The 22,605-nt window shown below is 47.3% G+C and overlaps 1 protein-coding gene across 7 annotated transcripts; it reads right to left on the bottom strand.

The window, feature by feature from the left end:
- Positions 1-399: 399 nt before the first annotated feature.
- On the bottom strand, positions 400-15,983 carry Znf3 (zinc finger protein 3). 7 transcript variants are annotated; one of them, XM_045143792.1, is made up of 4 exons: positions 15,864-15,983; positions 8,530-8,620; positions 8,022-8,148; positions 400-2,254 (listed from the first exon to the last, which is right to left on the bottom strand). In XM_045143792.1, exons 2-4 carry the CDS (start codon positions 8,563-8,565, stop codon positions 1,266-1,268), a joined length of 1,152 nt encoding a protein of 383 aa, XP_044999727.1. In that variant the 5' UTR covers positions 8,566-8,620; positions 15,864-15,983; the 3' UTR covers positions 400-1,265. The 7 variants fall into 7 exon arrangements, with proteins under 7 accessions (XP_044999727.1, XP_044999732.1, XP_044999731.1 ...); XM_045143797.1 differs by having other exon boundaries at positions 8,530-8,541; positions 15,864-15,926; XM_045143796.1 differs by lacking the exon at positions 15,864-15,983 and adding an exon at positions 15,250-15,589.
- Between the last annotated feature and the right edge of the window lie 6,622 nt (positions 15,984-22,605).

A 22,605-nucleotide genomic window follows, 5' to 3' on the forward strand; every position in this document is an offset into this window, starting at 1 on the left:
AAATCACTTTTTACCACAGGAATGGGAAGAGGAGGAGGTCAGGAATCAGAGGCTATTGCTAATGCTTCTGCTCGGTCACTCACTGCTCACAGGGACTTCCTTCCCAGCAGTCTCCCAAGGGAGGAAGAGGGGTTTGCCTACAGTCTTGCCAGAGGGCTGGGAAACATGCCCTTACTGTCTTCCAAGAGCTGGGGGTGGGTGGGGTTTTCCCTCCCCTTCTCAACAAAGTAACTCCCTCAGCACCAAATTTCCTTAATTCATAGAATCATGTATCAAAACAGCATGTCCCTTGTCCAATCTTAAAACTGAGTTAGGGCAGTGGCTTTGAAATACAGCCTCTATTCCCCTTCCTAGCACTTAGGAAGACCCAGAACCTTCCTTCCACTGCCTTCTGTGCTCACTACACTGACTCCACCTAGTGAAGTCCTTAGGGTTTTTTTTTCCAACCCTGCTGCCATGCCCACCTTGGAAAGAAAGGCTCCTGTGGTGTGAGAAAGAGTTTAGTGCAAACCCCCTTTCAAAAGGGGTGACTAGTCCCCAAGCTTCCTGCCGTTCCCAGTACTTCCCCTGCCACTTGCCTGTTTTTAAAAGCTGGTGTCATTCCCAGGAAATCCATTCTGTTGCTGATCACTGTGCCAGGATGATTTCCCCCAAACTGTCCTCTCTAAAGTGGAAGGGCTGAGGTGGAAGGGCTGTGTCCTAAGTGGTTCATAATTGTAAAGTAAGTAAGGCAAGAGCGCTTCAGACTGGGAAACTGAGGAAAATGGGTGTGGCTCCTTCACATAGACTCTCGGACACTTAATTCACCAGAAGCGCTGAGAGAACTTGTGCTCACAGCCATTACATTCAAAGGCCTCTGTGATGGTTAGGTTTGTGTCAACTTGATCTCTTTAGGAACCCACAGACATTCCTCAGAAGTGGGACCAGGAAGGATTAACTGAAGGAGGGATCCTTCTCTCAGAGTGGGCCACCCCTCTCGGAGGGGGGCTTTATCTATAGAAGCTCTGGGAAGGAAAGTATCCCCTCCTCCCGCCTGACGGCCAGTGCTGGGTGCTGCCTTCCCGCTGGACTGCAGAGCAGCCGCCCTCCAGGCCTCCAGGGCCGGACTGGGACTGCTGAGGCTTCCAGCCTCGTGGACTGAGCAGCTACCGGGTTCCTAGACTCTCAGGCCTGCACCCTACTATTGTTGAACTGCCATAAACTAATCCAAGAAATTCCCTTTTAATACAGTCCACTCTATGGTCTGTTCCTCTAGAGAACCCTGACTAATACAGCCTCTCTCCAGTGTGAATCCTCTGGTGGCGAACAAGAGCGGAGCTGTACCTGAAGGCTTTCCCACATTCACTACATTCATAGGGGTTCTCCCCAGTGTGGATCCTTTGATGCTGAATAAGGCCTGAGCTATAGGTAAACTTGCCTCCACACTCCCCACATTCGTAGGGCTTCTCTCCAGTGTGGATCCTCTGGTGCTGATACAGGTGCGAGCTCTGGCTGAAGGCCTTCCCACATTCATTACATTCGTAGGGCTTTTCTCCAGTGTGGATTCTCTGGTGATGAATGAGTGTGGAGCTCCTACTGAAGGCCTTCCCACATTCATTACAAGCATAGGGTTTCTCGCCAGTGTGGATTCTCTGGTGATGAGTGAGTGTGGAGCTCCAGCTAAAGGTCTTTCCACACTCATGGCATTCGTAAGGTTTCTCCCCGGTGTGGATCCGCCGATGGAGAATGAGCGCAGAACTACAGCTGAAGGTTTTCCCACAGTCATTACATTCATACGGTTTCTCTCCAGTGTGGATTCTCTGGTGCTGAATAAGATGTGAACTCTGGCTGAAGGCCTTTCCACATTCACTACATTCATAAGGCTTTTCGCCGGTGTGGATTCTCTGATGCTGTATAAGGTCTGAAGTTCGATTAAAGCTCTTGCTACATTCATCACATTTATGGGGTCGGTCTCCCATAGGGAGTCTCTGGGGAGAAGTCAAGTTGGAACTCCCAAACTCATTACACGTCTCATCTCTTTCCCCCATGTGAGTGAGCTTTTCCTCAACTGTCATTTGATCAAGCACTTGCATTTTTCTATTCAATCTTTCGCCAGAGGAGCTCCCTAACTGCCCCTTGAGCCGAACTTCTTGTTCAAAGGCTTCTTCAAACTCAAGACCCTGAGAAATATTCTTCTGGAATGTTTCTAATATCATCTCACGTGATTCTGTCTCATCAGAAATTACTTGATCATTTTCAGTTTTGGATTCACCATCTGGCATAATAAAAATACAGATGTCACAAGTTATTTATGGAAAATAAAGAAATGAAAGTCTGCCAGCATGGTGGTGCACGCCTTTAGTCCCAGCACTCAGGAAGCAGAGGTAGGAGTATCGCCATGAGTTCAAGGCCACCCTGAGAATACAGAGTGAATTCCAGGTCAGCCTGAGCTAGAGTGAAATCCTACCTCAAAAAATAAAAAATAAAAAATAAATAACTGGGCATGGTGGCGCAGGCCTTTAGTTCCAGCACTCGGGAGGCAGAGATAGGAGGATCACTGAGTTCAAGGCCACCCTGAGATTACATAGTGAATTCTAGGTCAGCCTGGGCTAGAGACCCTACCTCAAAAAAAAAAAAAAAAAAAAGAAAGAAAATAAAATGAATAAAAATAAAGTCTGGGCTGGAGAGATGGTTTAGCGGTTAAGCGCTTGCCTGTGAAGCCTAAGGACCCCAGTTCGAGGCTCGATTCCCCAGGACCCACGTTAGCCAGATGCACAAGGGGGCACATGCGTCTGGAGTTCGTCTGCAGTGGCTGGAAGCCCTGGCACGCCCATTCTCTCTCTCTCTGTTGCTCTCAAATAAATAAAAATAAACAAAAAATTTAAAAAATTTTTAAATAAAAGAAAATGTCTGAGAGCAAGATAATTGCATGCCTAACATTTACAGTGCTAAAAGCACATGCCACCTACAGGCCTCAAAAGAGGCCTCCAGCCTATATGTGTACCTCCGGTAAAATAAGATAACCAGGCAAAGGAAAGAGAAAACAAAGTCAAGGAGAAACGGGCTGAACACAGGGAATGTTGAGGATATACAAGGGGGTGGACCCAGGGCAGAGGGAGGAAGGTCATACGCTTTATGAAGTCCTCAGAGAACTACGAGGCTGTACACAGAACTGAGGAGATGGTGACAAGAAGTGAAGGGTGGTGCTGATGCAAGAAGCGCAAGGTGAGAGACGGCTCAGTGGTTAAGGTGTTTACCTTCCAACCCTAAGGACCCAGGTTCAGCTGCCCAGAACCCACATAAGCCATATGCACACAGTGGTTCATGCATCTGGAGTTCATTTATATTGGCTGGAGGCCCTGACACGCCCATTCTCTCTCTTGATCTCTCTCTAATAAATAAATAAAAATAGAGCTGGGCATGGTGGCCCACATCTTTAATCCCAGCACTCAGGAGGCAGAGGTAGGAGGATTGCTATGAGTTCAAGACCACCCTGAGACTATATAGTGAATTCCAGGTCAGCTTGGGCTAGAGCGAGACCCTACCTTGAAAAACCAAAATAATAATAAAATAAATAGAATATTTTTAAAAATTTAAGTTAGGGCTGGAGAGATGGCTTAGCAGTTAAGCGCTTGCCTGTGAAGCCTAAGGACCCCGGTTCGAGGCTCGGCTCCCCAGGTCCCACATTAGCCAGAAGCACAAGGGGGCGCACGCATCTGGAGTTCGTTTGCAGAGGCTGGAAGCCCTGGCGCGCCCATTCTCTCTCTCTCCCTCTTTCTGTCTTTCTATCTGTGTCTGTCGCTCTCAAATAAATAAATTTTTAAAAAAATTTAAATTCTTAAAAAAAATTTTAAGTTAAAAAAAAAAGAGAGTTTCAGCAGTTAATGTACTTGCCTAACGACCTGGGATCAATTGCCCGGTACCCACATAAAGTCAGATGCACAGGGTGACACATATATCTGTAGTTTATTTGCAGTGGCTGGAGGCTCTGGTGTACCTATTTTCTCTTCACACAAATAAATAAATAAAAATATTTAAAGCTGGGTGTGATGGCACATGCCTTTACTCCCAGCACTCAGGAGGCAGAGATAGGAGGATCACCATAAGTTCAAGGCCACCCTGAGACCACATAGTGAATTCCAGGTCAGCCTGAGCTAGAGTGAGACCCTACTCAAAAAAAGTAAAAACTAAAAGAATAAAGAAGACAACGAAAGTTTCTACAATGAACAAGACATGTGGATTCCTAGACAAAACAAGTGATCCTACGAATAGCACAATGGAAAGAGAAGACAGAGTCCTAGAACATTCGTTCGGGCACAGAGCAGCACCTCACGTGTTAAGAAATCCCAACACACTAATCCTTCTTAAAAGTCCTTGGTTTTCTTTTATAACTTCTTTTTATTTTTATTTATTTATTTATTAGAGACAGAGAGAGAACCAGGGCCTCTAGCCATTGCAGATGAACTGCAGATATATGTGCCTCTAGCTTACGTGGGACCTTAGGCTTCATAGGTAAGCACCTTAACAGCTAAGCCATCTCTCCAGGCCCTCTGGGTTACGCTTTTAAGTCCTGAGAATACAAGGAACGAGTACTAGATTCGGTGTTTAAAGAGTGGGCGCTCATGTCTGTAATCTCAGAACCTGAGAGGCTGAGGTGGAGGATTAGAGAGCATTCGGAGGAGGCAGAGGTAGGACTGTGAGTTCCAGGCAATCCTAAGACTACATAGTGACTTCCGGTCAACCCGGGCTGGAGTGAGACCCTCCCTCAAAAAAAAAAAAAAAAAAAAAAAAAAAACCATGAATAGGGGAACAGGCCACAGACTGAGCTTTGCGAAGAAGAGCACCAGGAGTCCCACAACAAATGACTCGCTCCAGGGCAAAGCCATGAGGAATCCAAAGAGAAACAAAGGAAGAAGAGAGAAGAAAGAGCTGGGCTGGTTGCAGTGGCGCAGCTGGTAGGAAACTGCTGAAGGAGTGCAGGCAAGAGGATACGCAGTTCGAGGCCAGCCCGGCTACACATAAAACATAATGTAAGACAGGGCTGAACCCTAGAAACAGCCTGAAGCTGAGACCAGGCAGGGCTGAGTCCCACTTCCAGGGCACCCCTCTTCAAGACACACCAGGGCTCCGGAACAGAGAGAACAGCTTGTTGCCCAGACAGGGTGCTGGCCTGGGTGAACCTATGGAATCTAGCGAGAGCTACTGAAGGACTAGCACCCTTGCTCAGACTCCCAAGGGAGGGCCTCCTCATTGTCTCTGGGCTTCTCACCACCTTCATCTGGGTGAAACCCAGGGACTCACACACATACACACAGGTAAGAGCTCTACCCTGAGCCACACCCCAATCCCTCTCACCACCAGGACAGAAGCATCAAGCTCCCCTAGACTGTACCAAGCCAAGTGCTAAGCTGACCCTAGATGGGCCACCCTGCCTACTTCTTCTCACCTCAGCTGCACTTCCTGAACACCAAAGGCTCATGGGGCTGCTTCCCTAACTCCCCCCACCCCCACTGTCACCCCATGCCCACATGCGTCACAGCACGTGGGCTGATGTTTCTCAGGATGGAATCCCTCAGTGGGTTCTAACCTTTGAAATTTACCCCTAGAATCTCTTCAAACAAAATCACATAAGAAGGGCTGGAGAGATGGCTTAGTGGTTAAGGCACTTGCCTGCAAAGCCTAAGGACCCAGGTTCAATTCCCCAGTACCTACGTAAGCCAGACGCACAAGGTATGCATGGGTCTGGAGTTTGTTTGCAGTGGCTAGAGGCCTTGGCACACCCATTCTATCTGCCTCTTCCTCTCTGTCGTTCCTTTTCTCTCTCAAATTAAATAAATAAATGAAATATGGTAAACAGTGAAGATACTCAACAGTGGGTACTGCAAGCCTTGTATCTTGCCAGCCAGGCCAAATGAGCAACAGTGGAACGTTAGTCATGGTGGAAACCAACTGTCCTCTAACTGGACTGCAGGCCATGGGAGGGAACACATCCCTGATACCAAACACCTGAAACAGAGTAACGTCTGCTGTTGTCTGGATAAATGTATATACTATGCTCATTAAACTGCCCAGTAAACGCTTTTCTTAATGTTCACACCTATATATTAATGCTACCCTCACTTTTGGTTGAGAACCTTCTCTTTTCAGAGGGCAGTGACTTTGGGATGACTCAGAAGGCATCTTGGTGCTGGGAAAAAGTGACAGGAGTGCTCAGCACTGCAATATCTCTATCACACCTCCCAAGGCTCAGGGTCCATTGTGGAAAAGTAGAAAGAAAGTAAGAGCCAAAGGAAAGGTAGGGCTCCTTACAACATGCTCCCCACAGACACAAAATGGCCTGGATATCCATGACCTCTCAGTGCCCGCCACTACCTACACAAGACCATCTTAAGAGGAGGAAAAGACCATGACATCAAAATAAAAGAGAGACTGAGTGAGAGGGGAGGGAATATGATGGAGAATGGAGTTTCAAAGGGGAAAGTTGGGGGAGGGAGGGCATTACCATGGGATATTGTTTATAATCATGGAAGTTGTTAATTAAAAAAATAAACTTAAACAAAAATATGGTAAAAAAAATTACATAAGGAAACTTAGGTCTGTAGGGGCATAAGGGTGAAACAGCGGTGATGGAGTGAGGGCCAGGAAGTGGCCCCAGCTCTGCCTGCTGCCCACTGCAGGCCCTTGAAGGGCTCAGTGGAGACCACGTATGTCTCATAAGGTTGTTGGGATACTCCTGGCCAAAAAGGCCTTCCAGCTTGCTGGCCTCATGGTTGACCTGGACAGGAAGTCCCCACTTCTCACACGCTCTAACACAGCTGACAATTAATGAGAGCACACAGCAGGCTCCCAGCCCATGCAGCTGAGTCTCCAAATGCTCAGAGCCAGGACATTTCCGCCTGGAAGACTAGCGTCCCCACCCCACCCCCAGGCAAGAGGACTGGCCTGGCCTGTGAATTTGCTATGTGAGAGGCAAATGTTCTTGGCTTGCCAAGGAAACTTGAAATAGACTCAGAGCTGAAAGAAGTTTATCCATTATTTAGTTCACTCCTACTGCAGCCAAAAAAGAAAAAAAAGAACAAATAAACCACCACAAGACTGGGGCTCAAGCTCAGCCACTCACCAGCTCCATGAACATGCACAAAGCACTGGAGATTGGTGGGGGCTGGAGCAAGATCTCATTTAGCACTAAACTGGCCTTGAATCCACTGTGTAACCAAAGGTGATGTGCCCATGCTCCTCCTGTCTCAAGTGCTGGGATTACAGGCATGCAACCACCACCACCACGCCCAGTGGCATTTGAGAGTCCCTTCCTGCCTCCCTCCTTCCTTCCTTCCTTTGTTTTGTTTTGTTTTTTTCCAAGGTAGGATATCACTGTAGCCCAAGCAACCTGGAACTCACTCTGTAGGCTGGCCTTGAACTCTCAGTGATCCTACCACCCCTGCTTCCAGAGTGCTGGAATTAAAGGTGTATGCTACCATGCCTGGGGAACTTGAGATTTCTGACCGCATTTTGTTCACCCACAAAATGAGGGTAAGGTCTGGAGAAATGGCTCAGCGGTTAAAGGTGTTTGTTTGCAAAGCCTAAAGCTCTGGGTTTGGTTCCCCAGTACCCATGTGAAACCAGATGCACAAAGTGGCCATGCATCTGGAGCTCGACTGCAGCAACTAAAGGCCCTGGCACGCCCATTCTGCGTGTGTGTGTGTGTGTGTGTGTCTCTGATTGCAAATAATAATTTTTCTTTTTCTTTTTTGAGGTAGGGTTTCACACTAGCCCAAGCTAACCTGGAATTCACTATGTAGTTTCAGGGTGGCCTCGAACTCACAGCCATCCTCCTACCTCTGCCTCCCCAGTGCTGGGATTAAAGGCAAGCGCCACCATGCCCAACTTAAAAATATATATTTAAAAATGAGGATAATACAACCACCTCAATCATCATGTTACTGTAAGAGCTACATGAAAGGATATAGAGTTTTCTGAGACTGAGTCAACTGCTAGTTACTTGTTCTCAGGGCCTAAGCATTCTGCTGAGAGTGCCTCCTTACCCAGCGAGAACACATTCCCGTAATTCTCCAGCATCACATCTCTGTAGAGATCCCTCTGGGCAGGTTCCAAACGCTTCCACTCTTTCCGGATGAAGTATGCTGCTACATCCTCAAATGTTACCAACTCCTGAAACAACATGGTCATGCGTACACTTTCAGTGTGAGGGTCGGGACTGGCAACTGGGATGGGGTCACTAATGCCTCTTGGGAAGTTACAGCAAAGGATGTATGATGAGTCCACAATCGAAGTAAAGGTCCACTGCTCAGGAGGAAAGAATGATGGTCTTGATGCACAGAATTGGGATTTAGCATACTGTTACTGCACAAAAAATATCCAGAAAATGGGAAGGAAAAGCATGAAGGGAGGGCCAGGCATGATGGGGCACATCTTTAGTCCCAGCACTCAGGAGGTTAAGGCAGGAGGACCGCCATTAGTTCAAGGCCAGACTGGGCCAAAGAGAGACCCTGCCTCAGAAAAAAAAAAAAGAATGACAAGAACACAGCTCACCTGGGACTTGGCCTTTAAGAGAGCAGCAGCCAACATCGTGACCCCCGGGTGTCCTTGTTGGAAAAGGAAGAAACTTCTGAAGAAGGGAGTGCTGGAGGACAAATCCAGGGCCAGCAGTGAGTGGTCTGCCTGCTCTCGTCACTTCCCAGAGAAGTTGCCAGGCCCTGCGTCCCTGCTGCCATGACTGGTGACTACTGTCATTCCCTCTCTTTCCTGGCAGTGCTAAGGGAACAAGCTAAGGGCTTCGTGCATGCCAAGCGAGTATTCTACCGTCAAGCTACTTTACCAGTCCCTAGAAGGAACATATTCCCGTCCTGTCTCCCAAGTGGAGCCAGGAACAGGCTACATTCTCATGTCCTTTCCATGTCCCCAAACTCCTCCTGGAACCTCGGGCAGAGGAAAATGAACAGGCTACCCAGACCCGGTCCTGACAGAATGTGTAACCCCTACTGCTCTGTTCCATCCCCAGAGCAAATCTATGCACTACAAATATCTTGTAGTTTTGCACTTGACCGTGTAACTTCCTCTGTGATTTGTAAGTTCACATATATATCTCAAAGAATAAGCCACGTGAAGGGCTGGAAAGATGGCTCAGCAGTTAAGGCACTTGCCTAAACCACTCAACATAGTACATCTAACAAAAGGGCCTAAATGCTTCTTCCTGGAAAGCATGGGAACAGTATTCATCACGTTGAAACTAGGAGTCCATAATTACCATGTATAAGGCCTTGGGTTCCACCCCTAGTGCCACAAAAGCCACCTTTCCTATACAGCACTCCACTCTACCCTTTAAGAGGTTAGAGGGGCTGGAAGATGGCTCAGCAGTTAAAAGTGCTTTTCTGCAAAGCCTGTTGGCCTGGGTTGAATTCCAGAGCCACCCATGTGGAGCAAATGTTTGGTGTTCATTTGTAGTACCAAGAGGCCCTACTGTGTCCATACATACATGTGCAAAAAGATAAGTAAGTTTTGGACTGGAGGGATGGCTTACCAGTTAAGGCACTTGCCTGTGAAGCTTAAGTAAGAACCAGAGTTCAGTTCCCCAGTACCCATGAAAAGCCAGATGCACAAGGTGGTGCATGTACATGGAGTTCATTTGCAGTGGCCAGATGTCCTGGTGTACCCATTCTCTCCCTCTAATAAATATAAAGTAAGGGGTAGAGAGATGGCTCAGTGGTTAAGGCACTTGCCAGTGAAATAAACACAAACATACATACATACATATATATATATACATACACACATATACATATATATATTATACATACACACACACATACATGCATACATACATACATATAGTACCATCTCACTCTATCCCAGGCTGACCTGTAATTCACTATGTAGTCTCAAGGTGGCCTCAAACTCATGACAATCATTCTACTTTTGCCTCCCAAGTACTGGGATAAAAGGCGTGCACCACCACACACAGTTATATATATATATATATATATATATATATATATATATATATATATGTATGTATGTATGTATGTATGTATGTATGTATTTTTTAATTTTTAAAAAGATAAGTAGGGCTGGAGCCAGGCATGGTGGTGCACGCCTTTAATCCCAGCACTCAGGAGGCATAGGTAGGAGGATCACCATGACTGTAAGGCCACCCTGAGACTACAGAGTGAATTCCAGGTCAGCCTGAGCTAGAGTGAGACCCTACCTTGAACAACCAAAAAATAAAATAAAATCAAAAGTCAGCCTGAGTGTCCACAGGGAGGGCTAATGCAGTCTGGTATCTGCAGGTGCAGCAGGAAGCAGTTTTGAATGAGCTCCAGGAAGCACTGCAGAAACAAAAACCTCAACATAAGTTACAGAGCACCTCAGTTAAGAAGTACTCTCTTAGAGCCTGGAGAACAAGGGCCAGGACTCCCTGCAAGGAGACCACAAAGAGGGCCTACTGTCCCACAGTGTCCCACTGTCTCCTCCTACCTGCCAACACTCTGAGGAAGAATAGTAACAATGTGTAATTCACCGGAATGAAAAGACTAACCCAGGGTGCACCTGAAATCCCAGCACTTGGTCGGGAAGTGGAGATAGGATGATCAGGGGTTCAAGGCCAGCCTGGGCTACAAGAGACCCGGTCTCAAAAAAATAAACAACAGACTGGAGAGATGGCTTAGCAGTTAAGGCACTTGTCTGTGAAGCCTAAGGACCCAGGTTCAATTCCCCAGTACACACATAAACCAGATGCACAAGGTGGCACCTGCATCTGGAGTTCATCGGCAGAGGCCCTGGAGTGCCCATTCTCTATCTGCCTTTCTCTCTCTCAAATAAATAAATAAATAAAACGTTAAAAAAAAAAAAAGATTAGGGGGCTGGAGAGATGGCTTAGCAGTTAAGGCATTTGCCTGCAAAGCAAAGATCCCAGTTCAATTCTCCAGGACCCACGTGAGTCAGATGCACAAGGAGGCACATGCATCTGGAGTGTGTTTGGAGTGGCTGAAGGCCCTGGCACGCCCATTCTCTCTCTCTCTCTCTCTCAAATAAATAAAGTTAAAAAAATAGAATTCTCTTAAACATTACAATGAAAAAGATTAGCCCCAATTGTGCCTCCTATTCCCCAGAAAGCCATAGGGGAACACATGTGCAGGTCAAGGACAACCCTGGGATGTTGGCCCTATCCTCCCACCTTGTTTGAGACACGTTCTCTCGCTGTTGTCGGACTAGATGGCCTCAAGGGCTTCAGGATTCTCCGGACTCTGCCTCCCGTTGCTGTAGGTGTGTTGGGATTACAAATATGCACCGCTTTTGCATCTGGCTTCCCATGGGTGCTGGGGTCCTGAACTCTGGTTGGGAGATTTGCCACACAAGTGCGTTTTAACTGAGCCATCTCCCCAACCTCTATCAAGATGTTTTTGGGGCTGATTCTTTCATTTGTTTGTTTGATTCTTTTTTTTGAGGTAGGGTCTCACTTTAGCCTAGGCTGACCAGGAGCTCATTCTATGGCCCCAGGCTGGCCTCAACAAACAGTGACCCTTCTACCTCTGCTGGGATTCGAGGCCTGAGCCACCATGCCTGGCTGATTCTTTTTTTAATGTAAGAGTCTGCTTTTATCCCTGCAAATGTCTTCATTCCCCAGTTGATAACACAAATCAAAAAGGTCTGTTCTCCTATGGCTGTGGTAGATAGAGTGTAACTTCAGTACCTACAGTAGGCTTGAATCTCAAGTCCAAGTTGCTACTCGAGATGTGAACGTTTGGTAAAAATGATACACCTAGAACAGATCCAGACTACCAGAGAGCATCCAAACACATGGGAGAGGAAAAAAAAAAAAAGACCCCTGGGTCTTATCTACCACCTTCTGTGTATGGAGTCATCTGTTCACACAAACGTTTGTAAAATGCCAACTGAATTGCAAGGCATAACTGCAAGGCCAACCTGGGTTTCATAAGACCTTGTCTCAAAAAAAATGCAAAAAGCTGGAGATGGCTTAGCAGTTAAAGTACATGCCTGCAAAGCCAAAGGACCCAGGTTCAATTCCCCAGGACCCATGTAAGCCAGATGCACAAGGTAGCACATGTGTCTGGAATTTGTTTGCAGTGGCTAGAAGCCCGGGCACGGCCATTCTCTCTGTCTCCCTCTCTATCTGCCCCTTTCTCTCAAATAAAAAGATATATATTTTTTATTAAAAAATAAAAAAAAAGCTGGGCATGGTGTCACACACCTTTAATCCCAGCACTTGGGAGGCAGAGAGAGGTGGATTGCCTTGAGTTCAAGGCCACCCTGAGATTACATAGTGAAAATTTCAGGTCAGCCTGGGCTACAGTGAGATCCTACCTCGAAAAAAAAAAAGTGCTTGTTTGCAAAATGTGCTAGCCCAGATTTGATTTCACAGTACCCACATAAAGCCAGATGCACAAAGTAGCATATGCATCTGCACAGACCTGGAGACACACCCTTTAATCCCAGCACCACACCGGAGACGGTGAGGCAGAAGGATCACTGTAAATTTCAGGCCCAACCTGAACAAGAAAGTGAGTTACAGGTCACCAGCACTGGAGCTGAGAGCCTGCTTCAAAAACCACCCTGGTGCTAGAGAGACCTTAGCAGGTACGCGCTTGCCTGCTAAGCCTGAGGACCCGTGTGCAACTCTCCAGGTCCCACATGGTGACGCAAGTGTGCAAGGTTGCACGTGTACACAAGATGGAGCTTGTGTCTGGAATTCAACTGTGGTGGCTGAAGGCCCTGGTGTGCCAATTTTCTCTCTCCCTCCCTTTCTCCTTCTCATTCAAAAAACAAGGGAGGGCTGGAGATATGGCTTAGCAGTTAAGAAGCTTGCTTACAAAGCCTGAGGACCCAGGTCCTACTCCCCAGTACCCACGTAAACCAGATGCGTATGGTGGTGCATCTGGAGTTTATCTGCAGTGGCTGGAAGCCCAGGTATGTCCATTATCTCTATCTGCCTCTTTCTCTCTCTAATAAACATATTTAAAAAAAAATACCTTGGAGCCAGGCATGGTGGCACACGCCTTTAATCCCAGTACTCGGGAGGCACAGGTAGGAGCATCTCTGTAAGTTCAAGGTCACCCCGAGACTACACAGTGAATTCCAGGTCATCCTAGGCTAGAGTGAGACTCTACCTCAAAAAAAAAAAAAAAAAAAAAAAAAAAACTTGGGGCTAAGAAGATGGCTTTACAGTAAAGGCGCTTTGCCTGCACAGCCCAAGGACCCAGATTCAATTCTCCAGTACCCACATAAGCCATATGCGCATGCATCTGGAGTTTGTTTGCAGTGGCTGGAGGACCTGGTGTGCTCTCCCTCACTCAAATAAATAAATAAAAATAAAAATAAAAAATTTTTAAAACTACCCCACTTAAAAAAGCCAAAAGTGGGCTGGAGAGATGGCTTAGCGGTTAAGCGCTCGCCTGTGAAGCCTAAGGACCCCGGTTCGAGGCTCGGTTCCCCAGGTCCCACGTTAGCCAGATGCACAAGGGGGCGCACGCGTCTGGAGTTCGTTTGCAGAGGCTGGAAGCCCTGGCGCGCCCATTCTCTCTCTCTCCCTCTATCTGTCTTTCTCTCTGTCTCTGTCACTCTCAAATAAATAAATAAAATATTTAAAAAAAAAAAGAAAAAAAGAAAAAAAAGCCAAAAGCAAGCAAAAGCAAAACACGATTATCTAGGCAACATCTTGAAGAGAATTCAAGAGTAAAAACACCCAAAACCAAAAACCAATAAGCAAAAAAAAAAAAAAAAAAAAACCTTCTCTTTGGAAAGGCAAGTCAACAGGTAGGCATGGTGTTACAAGCCTGAAACTCTAACACTGAGGCTGAGTAAGGAAGACTGTGAGTTCCAAGATAGCCAGGGCTACATGGGAGGACCCTATTTCAAAAATAAGTAAAAAAGGTCAAATAGCCAGGCATGGTGGCACACGGCTTTAATCCCAGCACTCAGCACTGGGAAGGCAGCGGTAGGAGGATCGCCATGAGTTTGAGGCCACCCTGAGACTACATAGTGAATTTCAGGTCAGCCTGGGCTAGAGTGAAACCTTACCTCAAAAAAAAAAAAAAGGCTCTTTAAAGGCTGACTCCTGAGAAAAAGGAGGTCCCTCTTCACAGCTAGGTTAAGCAGAGCTAGAATTCAAAGGCACGTTGTTGAGAACAAGTGCTCAGTGTCTGGATCAGTAAACAATGTGTCTCAGAGAAACAAAGTGCATGGTGCCCCATAGCTCTGGGTCCAGGCAGGACCCTTCCCTTGTCCTGCTGCCAGCCCCACACCCTGGGCTGGTCCTCTGCACTGAGGACCAGATGACAGAGGGGCCCCGGGAAGCTTTGCCTCCACACGCTTTCTTTCCGTCTTCGTTAATCCCTAGAAAGCCAGAGTAGTGATTCCTGGGACTTCTGACTAGCTGACGCCAGTGCTATATGATTAGATGAACAGCAGGTGTGGGAGGGGCAATACTTATGTAAGCTTTATGTCTAACCTAGCTGGGGAGATGCCTAAGCAGGTAAAGTGCTCACTAAGCAAGCATGAGGATCTGAGTTCGGATCCCCCAGTACTCACATAAAATGCTGGATGTGATGACGCGCACTGAAATCCCTGGGGTCATTAGTCTAGCTAGTCTAACCATATTGGTAAATTCTTGGTTGAGAGAGCCTGTCTCAAAGAATTAAGGTGGAGGCCGAGCGTGGTGGCGCACGTCTTTAATCCCAACACTCGGGAGGCAGGGGTAGGAGGATAGCTGTGCGTTCAAGGCCACCCTGAGTCTACATAGTGAATTCCAGGTCAGCCTGGGCCACAGTGAGACACTACCTCAGGGGAAAAAAAATAAGAAGGTGGAGAAGAGTAATTAAGGAAGATCCTCCTCAATCGACGTCTGGCCTCCATACACATACTAACACTGGTGCAGGCTGGCCTCACACGCCAAAAAAAAAGGTGGACATATGATAGCAATATGGACCGTCGCAACTGATCACTTCATTGCACCCTAGAGAGCTAAAAGAGAAGTTCAAGGGCCTGTGACTCCATCTACCCCAGGGTAAAAAGTTCTAGTTGTTTGGTCAGCTAACTTGCTGTCTATATGCTCAGCACCTGGTGCTGGAAGTCGACTCTAATGCTGCACAGCCTGGACATGAGAGGGTATCATATGGTTCAGTGAAAGCCGATCCCATAAGACCTTCACCTCACAGAAAGCTAAAGTCGTATGTTACTTCAATAATAGCCCCCTCCTTCCACACGACTGTGCACCGAGCGCTCGAAACCGGACCATACCCACTCTCCAGAGACACTTCTAGATGGGGGGGGGGGAGCCTTTAGTTCCCCTCTATGCCACGGGTTGGTTTCAAGTGCATCGCTCCATCACGTTGCTAGACCCGCGTCCTTCACTGCACAGCCTAGGGTCTGCGCTCAACTCCAAACTCGAAAGTAAAATCAAGTGAGGGGATCGACCGACACCACCGCAAAACCCGACGGGCCAGAGGTCAGCGGCCGAGATTCGACTCCGCTGGGCTCCGGCGGGCACCGTTCCTCGGACCAAGCTGGCACCCAACCTTTCCCCCCACTGCCCTGGCTCTAACTGCCAACCCGGACGACCCGCGCTCGGACAACCCAGCCGAGGCACAAGGGGATCGAACAAAACTCCCTCCGCTGCCCGCGGCGCGGGACACGGTTCGGGGCACAACCGCAGCAGGGCGCCGGCGGGGAGGAAGAGCCGCGCCAGGGCCGCCGTACGGGGAGAGACACAGAGAGAGAGAGAGAGAGAGAGGCGGAGGCTCGCGCCGGCTGCGCGGGGAGGCAGGGACGCCCCCCGCGCACCGCTCCGGGCGGGCCCGGGACCCCGCGACACCACCCCTTCCCCGGCGAGCCCCGGGCGCGGCCTGACTCACCCTAAGGGCAGGGACGGGAGATTTAGGGAGGGGGCCGGATACGGATCAACTCCCCCCCCCCCCGTTGGACCCTGTCATGGACTCACACACCGGGGACAGAACAAAGAACGGAAGTTCTCGTCCCCCCCACCACCACGCGCCCATTTCGTTTCCGGGTCGTCGTTTTTTTTCCGCCGCGCGCCCGAAGCCCACTTGCTCTCTCTAGGAAAGCGGGAGGTCTTCACCTCTCGGTGGTCGGTGGACGCCCGGATGCCGAGGGGCGGGGCGGGGCGGGAATCAGAGGCTCGCAGGCGGCGCCCCCTGCTGGCTGGGTCGGGAAGGGGCGGCGGGCTGGCAGGCAAGAAGAGGCGCTTGCCAGAACCCCGGGTGCAGTCCGGTAGGAGGGACTCACGGGGTGTCACATTGGGCCCCCCAAGGTCAGTAGCAAATAAGCAATTTGAAGAATTCCTTAATGTGACAGCTGTGCACTTCTGAGCTGGGCATGGTGACACACGCCTACTTGGGAGCCTGAGGCAGGAGGATTCCCAGGATTTCCATAACTAGAATGGCCTACACAGTGAGCAAGGTCAACCTGGCTGTAGAGTCATGAGATCTTGTCTTCAAAGTCCAAAAAATCCAGGAAAAACTGAAGTTGGGGAAGCTGGGCGAATGGCATCACGGTTAAAGGCGCTTGCTTGCAAAGCTTGTTGGAGGCTGGCCCACGCCTTTAATGCCAGCAGAGGTAGGAGGATCGCTGTGAGTTCAAGGCCACCTTTGAAAATACATAGAGGATTCCAGGACAGCCTGGGCTAGAGTGAGACCCTACCTAGGGGGGAAAAAAAACTGGCACAGCATCTCTCATATTTGTTGGCAGCAGCAAGAGGCCCTGGCGCATCTATACACGCACACACACGCACGCATGCAAATAAATAACTTTAAAAATTAGGGAATTAGAGCCAGGCGTGATGGCGCACACCTTTAATCCCAGCAGAGGTAGGAGGCAGAGGTAGGAGGATCACAGTAAATTCGAGGCCACTCTGAGATTACAGAGTGAATTCCAGGTCAGCCTGGGCTAGAGTGAGACCCTACCTCAAAAAACCAAAAATAAAAATAAACAGGTATTTAGGGCTGGAGAGATGGCTTAGCAGTTTAGGCGCTTGCCTGAGAAGGCTATGGACCTACTTCAACTCTCCAGAATCACGTAAGCCAGACGCACAAGGTGACGCATGCCTAAAGTCGCACATTTGCACAAAGTTATGCATGTGCCTAGAGTTTGATGACAATGGCTGGAGGCCCTGGTGTGCCAATTCTCCCTCTCTATTTAAAAATATCTTGTGCTTAACCATTCAGCCATCTCTCAAAAATAGTATTTTTTTTTAAAATATATCTTGTGCCAAGCGTAGTGGCACACACCTTTAATCCCAGCACTCAGGAGGCAGAGGTAGGAGGATCACTGTGAGTTTGAGGCCACCCTAAAACTACATAATGAATTCCAGGTCAGCTTGGACTAGAGTGAGACCCTACCTCAAAAAAGAAAATCAGGGCTGGAGAGATGGCTTAGCAATTAAGGCGTTTGTTTACAAAGCCAAAGGACCCAGGTTTGATTCCCCAGGACCTACATAAGCCAGATGGACAAGGTGGTGCACGCATCTGGAATTCGTTAGTAGTTGCAAGAGGACCTGGTATGTCTATACACAATTTCTCTCTCTCTTAAATAAGTAAATTATGTTTTCTTCTTTATTCTTTCTTTCTTTATTTATTTAATTTATTTATTTTTTTGGTAGGGTCTTGCTCTCTAGCCCAGGCTGTCCTGGAATTCACTATGTAGTCTGAGGTGGTTTCAAACTCAAGGTGATGGTGATCCTCCTACCTCTGCCTCCCAAGTGCTGGGATTAAAGGCATGCACCTCCATGCCTGCCTTCTTTTTTAACTCTTAATTTTTTCATTTTGTCCCATTCCAGTTTAAGTCTATCAGAACTACACCAAGCAGCCTCATCTGAAAGTAACAGTTGCAAGATTTAAAATACACAAATAAATTAAAATGACATTATAATATTACCACTTTTTTTGTTTGTTTGTTTTTGTTTTTCAAGGTAGGGTCTCAGTCTAGCCCAGGCTGACCTGGAATTCATTATGGAGTCTTAGGGTGGCCTTGAACTCACGACGATCCTTCTACCTCTGCCTTCCAAATGCTGGGATTAAAGGCATGTGCCACCATACCTGGTCCAATATTACCACTCTCTGTGACACCTGGGTATCATATAATAGATTCCAACATAACTGGGAACTTTTCAACAATCATTTATTGGGACTAAATCCTTTTCATAATGCTTCATTAGATATTTTTTAAATTTTATTTACTTATCTATTTGAGAGACAGAGAGAATGGGCATGCCTGGGCTTCCAGAAACTGCAAACGAACTCCAGATGCACATGCCCCCTTGGGCATCTGGTATACATAGGTCCCGGAGACTCAATCCGGGATCCTTTGACTTTGCAGGCCTTAACCGCTAAGCCATCTCTCCAGACCCATTCATTAGCTATTTTAACACTTCAAGCACAAATGTTAGCAACAAGTCATGCAAGTTTGCCTGTAGTGAATGGAACAGGGGTCCAGGGTGCAGCTGATAGCATAGTTCCATTAAATCCCTTTAGATAGCTCAAAAATCACATGTACGTCCTTATTGGAGCCATAGTAATGATTTTTTTAAATCTTTGTGCAGTCAATCAAATTGGAATGACACAAGAGAAAGATAGCTTAGTGGTTAAGGTGCTTGTCTGGGAAGTGTGAGGACCCAGATTGATTCCCTAGAACCCACGTAAGGCAGATGCACATGGCGACACATGTGTCAACTTCATTTGCAGTGGCTACAGGCCCTGGCACACTCATTTTCGCTCTCTCTTTCTCTCTCTCAAACAAACAAGCAAACAGTTTGGGCCTAGGCTTATTATTATTTTTTGTTTTTCAAGGTAGGGTCTCCCTCTAGCCCAGGCTGACCTGGAATTTACTACAAAGTCTCAGGATGGTCTTGAACTCATGTTGATCCTCCTACCTCTGCCTCCTGAGTGCTGGGATTAAAGGTGTGCACCACCATGCCCGGCTTAAGTTTATTATTTTATCCATGCTTACAAAAAAAAAAAAAAAAGAGGGTGGTGGGCTGGAGAGATGGCTTAGCAGTTAAGACACTTGCCTGGGAAGCCTAAGGACACGTGTTCTACTCTTCAGATCCCACATGCCCACTAGGTGGTGAAAGCATCTGGAGTTTGATTGCAGTGGCTGAGGTACTGGCACACCAATTCTCTATCCCTTCTCCCTCTCTCTCTGAAAAGAAAATAAAAGAGCCAGGTATGGTCGTTCATGCCTTTAATCCCAGCACTCAGGAGGCAGAGGTAGGAGGACTGCCATGAGTTTGAGGCCACCCTGAGACTACATAGTGATTCCAGGTCAGCCTGAGCTAGAGTGAGACCCTACCTCGAAAAACCAAAAGAGAGAGGGAGAGCCAGGTGTGGTGGCGCATGCCATTAATACCAGCACTCAGGAGGCAGAGGTAGGAGGATTGGTGTGAGTTTGAGTCCACCTTGAGACGACATAGTGAATTCCAGGTCAGCCTGGGCTAGAGTGAGACCCTATCTTGAAGGATCAAAAAGAGAGAAGCCGGGCGTGGTGCTGCATGCCTTTAATCCCAGCACTTGGGAGGCAGACTATAGAGTGAATTCCAGGTCAGCCTGGTCTTCTACAGTGAGACCCTACCTCAAAAAATAAATAAATAAATAAATAAATAAAGGAGAGAGATGTTGGAGTCTGTACAGCTGGAGGAGTTGTGACCTCATATCTACATAGCCTGCAGATTCTAAGAACACAAAGGAAATGCAGACATCTTTCATCTGACACATAGTGACTGAAGCTATGAGCTCATTGCATGCTAGGACACAGAAGAGATCAAAGAATAATATTTTGCTTAAACCTAACACACAACTTTTGGATACACTGCCAATGGCTGTTTTTCCATATCTGATAATACTGCAATGAAACAAAAATTCACAGCTCCTTGGGGGTCTCAGTCTTGACTCACTCCCTCTGTCCTACAGAGCTTAAGTAAACTGCAGTTTAGATTGAATCTTCCTGCATGTGGCTCCAAATATCAGGGAAAGGTATATGCTTCAGATGCTAGCCAGTAGCAGGCATCTGTGTCATATCATGTCATTTCTTTCTGCTGCCTCAAAGGTTTTGAGACGTTACTCAGCTCTGCCTATAGACCTGGTGATCATTTGAAAAATTATTTATTTGCATGCATGTGTGTGGGGGTGCGCCACCAGGGTTTCTTGCCACTTTGTATCTGGTTTTATGTGAGTGCTAGGGAATCAAACCTGTGCCAGTAGGCTTTGCAAACAAGTTCCTTTAACTGCTGAACCATATCCCCAGCCCAGACTTGTTGATTTTTTTTCTTTTTTGTTTGTCTTTTTTTTTTTTTTTTTGAAATAGGGTTTCACTCTAGCCCAGGCTGACCTGGAATTCATTATGTAGTCTCAGGGTGGCCTCAAACTCACAGGGATACTCATACCCCTGCCTCCCGAATGTGCACCACCACACCCAGCAATCTCTTTTTCTTTCCTTTTTTTTTTTTTTTTTTTGTTTGTTTTGGTTTTTTCTAAGTAGGGTCTCACTTTAGCCCAGGCTGACCTCAGGGTGGATTCAAACTTGTGGAGATCCTATCTCTGCCTCCCGAGTGCTGGAATTAAAGGTGCCACCACACGCAGCTGTTGATCATTTGAGGAACATTTTTTGCCCAAGCCTATAACACAGTTAGAACTTGGCCTGTTGCCTGCTGGATCAGATGTTTCTTGTACCCCAGCCCTTATGCTTTCTCAGCAAATCAAAAGGCAAGGATGTTAATGCAAGGTGATGATGCCACCTGAACCTGCTAGCACCAGGCCCGTTATTTCAGCTGCTCAGAAAGCAAAGACAGGAGGATCATGAGTCCAAGATATCCCCGGGCCATGGGAGTGAGCTCAGGGGAGCCTGGAGAGAACAGAGGTGGAAAAAGACGAAAGCCAGCATCTGTGCACAAGCTCCGCTCTTCCTTAGTGCATGTTCGGACATTGTAGATGCTGCTGTCTCCTACAGACATCAGACTCCGGTTTCTTTAGCCTCCAACACCCACAGAAGTGACTCTCTAAGGAGTTCCCAGACCTTGAGCCTCAGACTCAGCACTGGGTTTCTCTTGTTCAGAGGCTTCTAGTTTCTAGGATTAAGCAGATACCAGGTTCTTTGTCTCTCCTACATGCAGGCAGCCATTGTTAAGACTATCTAGCTTCCAACTGCTTAAAGAAACCCTTTTCTATAAATATATATTCCATTGGATTTATTCCTCTGGAGAGCCCTGACTAATGCATTGGGAGTATAATGGGTTTTTGTTGAATTTGAAAAAACAAAAAAAGTGTCTTTGTCTCACTCACACTTGACCAAAGTCTAGACAAAAGGTTCAGGGAAAAATAGGAGGTAACTAACTGGAGAAAAGATGAAGTTATAGCTACTGGGATGTGATGACCTAATTTTGAGGTCATAGGGGAGCAACAAGCAGGTGTGGTAAAGCACACCTGTAGTCACAACACTTCAGAAGTGGAGGCAGGAGGATCAGGAATTCAAGGTCATCATTGGTTAACTAACAAGTTCAAAGCCAGCCTGGAATACATGAAACCCTATCTCAAAACAAAAATAAGGGCTGAGCTGGGCGTAGTGGTGAAAAAAATGACAACAAAAAAATGATAATCAAATAAATAGCAGCCGGGCATGGTGGCACATGCCTTTAATCCCAGCACTCAGAGGCAGAGGTGGGAGGATAGCCATGAGTTCAACCACCCTGAGAGTACATAGTGAATTCCAGGTCAGCCTGGGCTAGAAGGAGACCCTACCTCAAAAAACAAAATAAATAAATAAATAGGGCTGGAGAGATGGCTCGGCGATTAAGGCACTTGCCGGCAAAACCTAACAACTTCAGTTCCATTCCCCAGTACCCATGTAAGCTAGATGCATGTAAAAAGTGGTGCATACATCTGGAGTTCTTTGCAGTAGCTGGAGGCCCTAATGCACCCATTCTTGGCCTGTCACTCTCTTCTTGCAAATAAAAAAATTAATTAATAAAAAATTTAAAAGCTGGGCTGGAGAGATGGCTTAGTGGTTAAGCGCTTGCCTATGAGCCGAAGGATCCCGTTTGGGGCTTTATTCCCCAGGACCCACGTTAGCCAGATGCACAAGGGGGTGCACGCGTCTGGAGTTTGTTTGCAGTGGCTGGAAGCTCTGGTGTGCCCACTCTCCTCTCTCTCTCTCTATGGCTCTCAAATAAACAAGATAAAAACAAATATATATAAATATATAAAGCTATTTAAAATGGGGGAGGAGCAGGGAGATGGCTAGTGGTTAAGTGGTTAAAGGAGGTTGCTTGCAAAGCCTACTCGTCAGAGTTCTTATTACCCATCACCCATGTAAAACCAGATGATAAAAATTGGCGCATGTGTTTGGCTTTTGTTTAAAATGGCAAGATGGGCTGGAGAGATGGCTTAGCGGTTAAGCGTTTGCCTGTGAAGCCTAAGGACCCCGGTTCGAGGCTCGGTTCCCCAGGTCCCACGTTAGCCAGATGCACAAGGGGGCGCACGCGTCGCGTCTACAGTTCGTTTGCAGAGGCTGGAGGCCCTGGCGCGCCCATTCTCTCCCTCTCCTTCTATCTGTCTTTCTCTCTGTGTCTGTCGCTCTCAAATAAATAAA

The sequence above is a fragment of the Jaculus jaculus genome, chromosome 2 (genome assembly GCF_020740685.1).
Source record: "Jaculus jaculus isolate mJacJac1 chromosome 2, mJacJac1.mat.Y.cur, whole genome shotgun sequence".
In the NCBI taxonomy this organism is placed as follows: Eukaryota; Metazoa; Chordata; class Mammalia; order Rodentia; family Dipodidae; genus Jaculus; species Jaculus jaculus.

Excerpts from the sequence above, each read along its gene's own strand:
- Znf3 (XM_004666220.3), bottom strand. The coding sequence starts at position 8,565 with ATGTTGGCTGCTGCTCTCTTAAAGGCCAAGTCCCAG. Across the intron at positions 8,149-8,529 it reads TCTTAAAGGCCAAGTCCCAG|GAGTTGGTAACATTTGAGGA; the intron begins GTGAGCTGTGTT and ends ATGTTGTTTCAG. Across the intron at positions 855-1,275 it reads AGGATTCACACTGGAGAGAG|GCCTTTGAATGTAATGGCTG; the intron begins GCTGTATTAGTC and ends ACCATCACAGAG.